This window comes from Abrus precatorius, unplaced genomic scaffold (genome assembly GCF_003935025.1).
Source record: "Abrus precatorius isolate BTA unplaced genomic scaffold, Abrus_2018 Scaffold3, whole genome shotgun sequence".
Taxonomy (NCBI): domain Eukaryota; kingdom Viridiplantae; phylum Streptophyta; class Magnoliopsida; order Fabales; family Fabaceae; genus Abrus; species Abrus precatorius.
In genome coordinates, this window is record NW_020874373.1 from 17,818,388 (window position 1) to 17,828,138 (window position 9,751).

At 31.4% G+C, this 9,751-nt stretch overlaps 1 protein-coding gene across 1 annotated transcript; it reads left to right on the top strand.

Annotated features, from left to right (window-relative positions):
- Window positions 1–731: 731 nt before the first annotated feature.
- Window positions 732–1,421, top strand: LOC113862271 (protein FAR-RED IMPAIRED RESPONSE 1-like). The gene has a single exon (XM_027495361.1). The coding sequence runs from the start codon at window positions 732–734 to the stop codon at window positions 1,419–1,421; it is 690 nt and encodes a 229-aa protein (XP_027351162.1).
- The last annotated feature ends 8,330 nt before the right edge of the window (window positions 1,422–9,751 follow it).

The following is a 9,751-nucleotide window of genomic DNA, read 5'->3' on the forward strand; positions in this document are numbered from 1 at the left end:
TTGAAAACTCCTCAAAACTCCTCGGAAAAAAGCCTTTGGTTTTGTGGTCTTAGAATATTTTCTTGTCTTTCAAGCAATTTAGAGAAAAATCAACAATGTGACAAAAATATCATAAAATAGCTCGAAATGTGTACCTTTTAATTAAAACTAAAGATCTTAGATAATCTTCCAATATTCTCTTATGTTCAGGCTTATCTTTGGCTCCTTCTTGACCTCCAAAACTTGTTGAAATGTAGTTTCCTTCAAGATAATTTTTAACTTAGAAAATTTTCATTATCCCAAACACTACCATATTAATTTTTTATATTATTTTTAACATATTATATAAAATGGTCTCACTAAGTGAAGATAATCATGTCAAGTTGAATGATGATGATGATTGGAATAACAATAAACATTTTAATGATAATTCTACTAGTGTGAAGGACATAGGTTATAATGACATGCATTTTTGTGATGGTACTTGCAAGAAAATAACAAAATTGACAACTATTGATATGTTAGGTCTTGAATTTAGTTCAGAAAAGGAAACGTGTGATTTTTATGATAAGTATGCTTATTGTTTGGGTTTTGAGACAAGAAAAGATTATGTTTATCACGATCGGAAAGGTAATATTATCTCACGTCAATTTCTTTGTAACAAAGTGGGTGAGAGACAAAAGAAACATTGTGAGAGGAAGGATCGAAGTACTAAAGAGCCTAAACCTATCACTCGAGTGCATTGTTAAGCCATGATGCATGTTCGTCTTCATCGCCCATCTAGTAAGTGGAAAGTTGTAACTTTTAAGAAGGCCCACAACCATGAGTTAACGCCTCTAAAATTTATACACATGATGCCTAAATATCGAGGCATGAGCGATGGTGATAAAGCTCAAATTGATAACCTACAATTGCATGGTGTTAGAACATGCAATATAATGGGTTTGATGATGGGAGGACATGCGGGAGTTGGTTTTCTGAAGAAAGACCTATACCATCACATTGATAAAAAAAAGGGTAGAGTAAAAGATCGTTATGCAGTTACTGCATTATCCTATTTGCAGTCTAAGGCTGAGAATGATCCCTTGTGTTTCTTTAAGCATACTAAAACAGTTGATGAACGACTAAAGCACTTGTTTTGGTCAGATAGAGGAAGTTGCTTTGATTATCAAGTATTTGGAGACGTTATCGCTTTTGATAGTACCTATAAGAAGCACAAGTACAACAAGCCATTGGTTATTTTTTGTGGGTACAATCACCATGAACAAACTACAATTTTTGGTTGTGCATTGGTCTTAGATGAGACAATTGAGACATACAAGTGGGTTTTGAAGTCCTTTTCTAAGGTAATGTTTAGCAAACACCCTAATGCAATTGTCACAGATGGAGATGGGGCAATGCAAGAAGCTATTAAGGTTGTATTTCCAAATTGCTCGCATTGACTATGTTCATGGCATATCCAACAAAATGTCATTGAGAATGTAAAGAATCCAAAATTTTTAGAAGAGTTTAATTCCTTGATTTATGCTAACTTTAGTCATGACAGGTTTTAGGCTAAGTGGATAAGGATCATGGAGAAATATGGTGTTGTGAACAAGTGGATAAAGAAAATGTATAACATGAAGTATTTAAGGAACTTCTGTTATAGAAATTTTCATTTAAAGTCAAACAACCTTCCCTCTCATTTTCTCTCTATTGTCTCACCTTCTTTTCTTAGAGAAAACTCTCTTGAATCTCGAAATTCTTCCAAATTCGAGCTTGAACGTCTATTCTAATTGATTTCAAGTAAGTCTCTTAGAGTGTAGTTCTTTAACTTCCCTTTTTATCCTTTGTTTTCTTTTTTTCTCAAGAGTTTTCTACTTTGTAATACTAGGGAGATCTTGGTCTTTTTGATGATATTTTTCATCAAAATGTTGTATCTCTTTTAGATCTCACGCAGAATGCGATATTATAACTTATTTCCAGGTAAGGAGAGTTAATCCCAATCCCTAACTCCTACTCATCAGTTTTGGTTTACAAACCCCAACTTTTCTACTATATTTCATAGAACTCTAGTATTTTCTAAAGTTTTAATACTAAAGGATGGAAATTTTAGGCATAAAAGATCGATAACTTATTTCAAAAAATTATCTAGACAAAATTTTATATTAGTTATGAGTAAATAAAGTTTTTAAGGAGATTTTACGATATTATTAATTATTATTATTATTATTGAACTAGTATTCTACATGATGTGTTAGAAGATGTAAACTCTATGGTAGACAATTTTATTAAGACTGAGAAAGTGTGTATGCTACATTATACGCCTGATTTGAGTCTGAAGGTGTCCGACTTTCGACATATTGTATTAATCTGTATGATGTGAAATTAATTGATGATTTATTTGTATTAGAATGACATGTTGCGGTAATTTTAGATTTTTGTTTGAAAGGTGATATTTATTTGAAAAGGATGAATTGATGGAATTAATTGATGAGGAAATGTATTTTATTATGTATATGTGAATTAAACTAAGTCTAGATGTGTGAAATCTTAGACATGTTTTATTAAATCGAATGATAAGAAAGAAATAAAGAAAAATGCATTATGAGTGAATATTATGAGAAATATTGAGAAAGTAAATGTTATGAGAAATGCTAAGAATAAGTATAGATAGTCATAAAAATACACTGGGTGTGAAAGACAAAGGCGATTTTGGAAATTTGGAGAAAATGAAGGTGATGGATGCTTTCTTGATTGTGCATAATTAATTAGAATAAAAGCACCACAGGAAACACACTCATTTCTTGACCATATTTATGCCAAAAAGGGGGGGTCGAATTTCTTAGGAATGGAAGAAACGACATATACTAAGATGCAGATAGGAATGGATTCTGCAGCCCCTTATTTACCTAGTGCAACCGAATAAAAGATCGAAGTAGCCATGAGCTATCCAATAAGGGATTTAGTGAGGCAAAAAATACTCACCCTTACAACTATTTTTAGGAAATCAATTTTTGAAGAAAATTAAAGAAGATTGACTAGATCTAGAATCATATTCTCATTGAGAATTGTAAGGAAGGACGGTTGTGTTAGCATTTACAATATTATGAAGAATTGAATATTTTATTAAACTCCTAATTAAATGACAAGGTTTTGTAATTATTCTAAATGTCAATTTTTGAATTTATAATACTTTAATAAGTTTGGTTGTAAATATTAGTTGGAAGTATATTTGTAATATTGATAGTTAGTTATTTTAACTATAGATTACATTTATTTTTATAAGAATTTACTTTGCTAGAAGACAGTGATATTGTGTTTCAAATTTATATGTATATATCATGGATTATGTAAAATTTCTGAAATAAAAATTGTAGTTTTCACTCTACTTACAAATTTAAATGTAAGTTTGGATACCTTTGAGCTTTCATAAATTGAATAATAAAATTGTAAGTTTGACTTTTTTCTAATTCTTTAAACCATAAAAATAAAAGTATTTACTTCACTTGCTTTCCTTTCTATAATTATGTTACAAATTAAAATATAAATTAAGGGTGTTACAAAATGATACGAGAGCATTTCATGCTAACAAGCTTGAGATATGGGACTAGATAAATATCATAGATTAACGTCATTCATGGAACATTGTCCTTCAAAATTTGAAGAAAAATTTGACTCGAAAGGAGCTTAGAAATGGATTGTAGCTATAGAAAGAGTCTTTGATGTAATAAACTACCAAGAAGAACGTAAGGTGGTGTATGCCACTTATATGGTAATTGGAAAAGCTGAAGATTAATGGAGGTTTATAAGTCAAACCTTGCCATAGGATGATGGATTATTTACTTAGGAGACATTCAAAGCAAGTTTCTTGAGAAATCATTTCTTAGAAGATTCGAAGAAACAAGAGGAAAGAGAATTTCTTGAATTGAAGTAAGGAGACATGTTGGTGAAAGAGTATGCTGTCAAATTTTATAAGTTGATGAAATACTAGTCTCATTTTTAGCAAGAGGATGATGACAGAAAGTAATGTACCCAATTTGAGAATAGATTGAGAGTCGACGTTCGCACTTTAGTCAACATTTTTCAACTAACATATCAGCTGGCATTAATGAACAAGTATATAGCTGTAGAAGCTAGATTAAAAGGAGAGTTAATAAATAACAGAATCAGAGGATTGATGACTTTAAATTTCAAAGAAAGTCATACCCAAGTACCACTCTGTTTTAATCTAGAAGAACGACACCTCCAACGACACCTCCAACGACAACAAATAATTACTTTAAATTTTTTCGTGCTCCTATAAGATGTTTTGATGCAAAGGATCCCATGTGGTTAAAGATTGTCCTATGTTACTTTTGATATGTGACTACTGTGGAAGGAAAGGACATTTAGCAAATAAATGTCAGTCTGTATCTCAGAAAAGTGGGAGTGTAAGTAGAAGTAACAAACATGCATTTAAAAATACTAACTCCTTGGATTTAATGAAATGTTTTTGGTATCTAGGACCTCATATGTTAGGAAATTCTCCGGAACCAATGTGACATGCAACCATTGTGAAAAAATAGGACATTTAACAAATGTTTGTCGTTTTGCATCACAAAGGAACATAAATGCAAGTGGAAGCAATAAACTTGTATCTATAAACAATGATTACCTTGACTCCAGAAAATGATATCTATGTGGAGGATCTCATTTGGTGAAGCAATATATAGAATAGAAATTGTTTTTCCGCATCAAGAGAATGAAGGATGCGTAGCTCATTAACTGTGTTATGTATTGTTATTAATAGAATCTTGTTGTTTCAGTGCAACTTTGAAAATTTGAATATGATCCTTTATGGTACAAGAACTTTTCTTTTGTCTATAACTTGTGACTATGTAATATCATTGTAACTATTCCATCAATAAATCAGTTATTGTTTATATCAATGTTCGGCTATTCTGTAACCTCTCAAAGTAAATCTTTACAGTTAATTTGAATTGTCTGTCCCTTTCTCATTAAATTGGAATGCTGGGAATGGATTAGTTTTTGTCAAATCATGTTCTTTTGATACAAGGGTAAATTCTTAATTCTGGGTACTTATGTACCAAATGTTGATAGACTTTTGTCGTTAGTAACTCAGTGAAAATAAGGAAGGTAAGAATGTTTGTAACATTGTTTCCTCTTGAGAATGAAACTCTCTGAAAGTGAAAGCATTATGATTGTGAAAATGAGTTCTTGAGATTTTTTTAAGGAACTAATGGAGCTATGACATTAGGACGAAGTCAAATTCGCTATAGATCTTGTGTCAGGGTCTAGTTTGGTGTTGATTGCATCATATAACATATCAATTATAAAACCATCCGAGGTAAAATAACCAAATGGAATAATCATTATTAAAGTAATTTGTAAAACAAAACACTTATGATAAAGAATACTTGTACTTTTAAAGGATGACAACATGAAAATGTATGTGGAGCATCATCAGTCTAATGAAGTGACCATCGAGAATAAATACCTGGTACTAAGAGTAAATGATCTTATGGATTGATTGGGTGATTTTCTCGACTGGTATTATTGTAAAACTAAGGTGACATGAGGGGAACAAGTTTTGTTTGAAAGGAAGAGTATAAGATGAATCTTTTTTTATTAGAGAGAAATTATTGACGTGAATATCAAATTTTGGGCTTTACCTGATTTAGAAGTGGAAACTTAAAGTTGATGTAAAATGTTGGGAAGAGAATTTAAGCAAGACATAGTTGATTATGTCCTTGGGTGAGCAAAACAACATGAGGTAATTAACTAATGTATGTCTTGGAATTAGCGACAATGATGTTTGTATCAAGATATATAGACGTTCATTGATAGAAGTAACCGATAATCACAAAATTTCAAATATATGTTCGGATACAAAGGTTAAATGGATGATGAAATGAGTAGGTGAAACCTCTGCAGAATTACGATTTAGAGTGGTCATATCAATTTGGTAAGGAAAATGCAATAACTGCTGTGATAAACAAGAAATTATTGTACATTTCAGTGGTAATGGTGAAAGAAAAGTTAATTGAGGGAAAAGTTTAGGAATTTAAATTTAGCACTGGAAGTGTGGTATATCTTTCTTTAGAGTTTTCAAGGATTAGTAACAACCTTCTAGTGTAGTCTAGAGATGCAATAAAAAGGATGATGTAGGTACGATATGATATGATATGATATAAAGGAAAACATAAATATATGGAGTTTTATTGCAATGATTAACTGACTCATCAACTTTAGAGATAAAATATGTACTTTTCAAGTGGAAGAAATGGAATAGACAATGTTATAAAGAGCCCAATGAATATGTCAGAATCTAGTATTTCAAAAGGTTTCATTAATTATTAGGTTCATTGAAGTTTTAAGAGTTTAAAAGATTTTGGAAATACAATTGTTGGTAAGTGAATTCTGGAGACAAAATTCTTAAAAGGGTGAAAGAGTTGTAATACCCTCATTTTTATTACATTTGTTTTTGGAAAAGATGGGGTTTAGTACAGGGCCTCTTGCTCAAGCGAGATATGTCTTGCTTAGGCGAGACAAAACTTTCTAGGCCAACTATTCTAGAACACTCTCGCTCAAGCGAAATGAGATAAAGCTGCCCTATTTTTATTTTTTTTCTCTTTTCTTCCTTTTCAATTTTTTTATCCCTTCTCTTAGTACTTGTGATTGATTTAATTGTTGTTTTAATTTGATTGTTGATGGATATGGATTAATTTATGACCGAGATATTAGATCTTTAATAGTGATTAAGTTATGACTTGGTCTTTAAGATTCTTGAAGCATAAATTTTACACCCTTAATTTTTATTCCCCTTAGTGTGTTAAGACTCTAAAGCCTTTTCACTTATTTTAGTTTGCTAGACTTGCACTTTCTCTTTTAATTACCGTAACATCCTCAATTTCGTATAAAAGTAAATAAATAAATTTTTATAGCAAAAGGAAAAAATAGAATAATTTTGTTCTATTTTGTAGATTTAAGAATTGAATAAAAGCAAAACATACATTCCTCTTACGAAAATTGTATAAAATTCCATAGTATTTAAAACTTCCAAAGGAATAATTTTAAGACTTTAAAGTAATAAATAAAACTTAATTTACATCTAGCAAATTATTTGGTTCACATTGCATACATATAAGTTTGGCAAAAGGGTAAAGTTGAGTCAGAACAGAGTAGGTGCATATATATCATAAAAACATCAATCGATATGTTACATATATGATAATCATAGTCTCCACACTAATTCGTGTTTTATCATATTTTCACATTCATTACACTTTCACATTTATTGTCCCTGTGATCTCTTGAAGACTTCATAACATAGATAGCTGCTCATTAGCCGCAGTAACACAGATACATACGTGTGCCGACCCGACCCCTTTTAGCAAAGGTGTAGTCAAGGGTTTAGGTTAGGAAATGAGTGTGAGGTATATGGTGTCTTTTGTCTCTATTTTCATAAATTTTTGCGCAATCATAGAAAAACATCCACCATCCTCATTTTTCCCAGATTTCTCAATCGCTCCCTTCTTCCACACCCCAATGTATTTCTGTGACTATCTATACTTATTCTCTATCTTTTCTTCTTTTCATTATTTCTCATTTCATTTTCACATTCTTTCTTTCGATCGGCATGTCATAAAACATGAGTTATGATTTATATAAATTAATGTATTACAATGTATATATTATAATACACCTTTCGATGTACTACAACATTTGTATCATAATTGCACCTCTCAATCCGTTTTGACTCACGCATTATGATAAAAAAATGAGTCAACACTTTCATCAATAATATGAATTCACCTATTTTGGACACACATCAACTATCGAACAATATTCATATTCACTGTATCATACCAGTCTAACACATAGAATTATCAAACAATGTCACACCACATAATTAATACAAAATGCCGAAGGTCGGACACCTCTAAACTTAGCTCAATCGTACAATTTCAATACACACACTTTCTCAATATCAATACAATCATTTATCTCAAAGTTTTGGTATCATCCAATGTTGACAATATGTCTATTATTCCAAAAATGTCAAATAGTAATCTTAACTATCTCAGAACAATGTTCATTATTAAAATCCTAATGTTCTCAAAACAATTTTTTTCAGAGTTTTTGTTACAAATTTATATGTAGATAGTTCTGAAAATAATCATGGGTTTTTCATGTCTAGTCCCCTATTCCTACACTTTAAATTTTAAGAAAATATAAGGGTTTTAGTAGAAAACTTAGTATTTTTAAATCAGAATACCAAAGAGGAGTTTGGGATCACTCCCTTTACTTGGAAATGTATCTCTTAGATCGAGTTTTTCTAGTGATCCGAGGGAGAGGCACAACATCTCGAAAGGGGATATCACCTTGAAGGTTGAGGTTTCCTTAAGTATCACAAAGTATAAAACTTAATATCGGATAAAATTAAGAAACAAGAATGAAGTTGGAGCAGCAAGCTCTAAGAAACTTATTTAGATCTAAATGGTTGAAACTCCAAGCCCAAATTCGAAAGAAGATTGAATTTGGAGGAGGATTTCTAAGAACAGAGGGTGAAAGATAAGAGAAAACAGAGAAAATGTTGAGATTTTTGTATTATGATTCAATTTTCTAGAGTGGAGAAACTTAAATACCCCTTAACTCGCGATATTCTTGCTACAATGAGCTCTTCTCGCTGCAGTGAAAATACCAAACAAAATTTTTCTTTGCTTTATGTCATTCTAGCTACAACAAGAGCCTCTCATTACAGCGAGAGCTTCTTGCTGCAGCTAGAAAAATATGGCTACAGTAAAATATGGCTATAGTAAGAGAGCATCAAAATACTGAATTCTGAATGCTCTTTCTCGCTATAGCAAGAAACCTTGCACCAAAATCCTTATTTTTTCATACAAGGGTCACAAAATTGAGGGCGTTACAATTACTCATCCAAAATTTTCATTTTTTTTACATCAATGTTCAAAATTCTTTAACAATTAGCCTTGAAAGTCCAATGTACCATGATTTGAAAGGAACCTTCTGGTGGCCTTGGATGAAAACAACGATCGTGAATTTTGTAACTTATCAAAAACCAAAAATAGAATATCAAAAACTTATCAGTTAGCTACTACCATTAAGTGTTCTTGAATAGAGGTGAGATGATATTGCAATGGACTTTGTATCTCAATTTCCAAGGATAGTTAGTGGTCATGATGCCATCTAGGTTATTAGATTAACTCACTGTAACATCCTAACTTTTTAACCTTAAACTACGCATTTCTTTATATAAAATCGGATTCAAGTGCAAATTTTTGTATAAGGCAAGCGTTATAAACACGAATAAATTAAACTCTTTTTGTGAATAAAATTATTTGCAAAACTTGCCAACAATGTCACGACACCACTTTGTGTTCTTTGCTACATCCCATCGCATTGAATATCTTATAAATGTCAACTATCCACCTTTGTGTTTTGTGAATGATGAAAGTCCATGATATTCTGCTAGCTCCGCATCTTAGTTCTGCACCAAGGTCTCCAAGACTTGTGTCGTAGGGCCAATGTCTCATTCATAGCAACAACAGGTCTACCTTTACCAGCTATAGTTCTAATTACATTAAAGGTCAAATCCACACATTAGCCTTTATTCTAACACATTTCACATCCAATTCAAACAATGCAAACATTTTAAACGTTTCAAACAATTTACAACCAATAGGCTATGCTAATAATCATTCACTTCATATTCTTGTACAACAAGAACATACAACACACAACATCGATGAACTAGTACAATATCCTA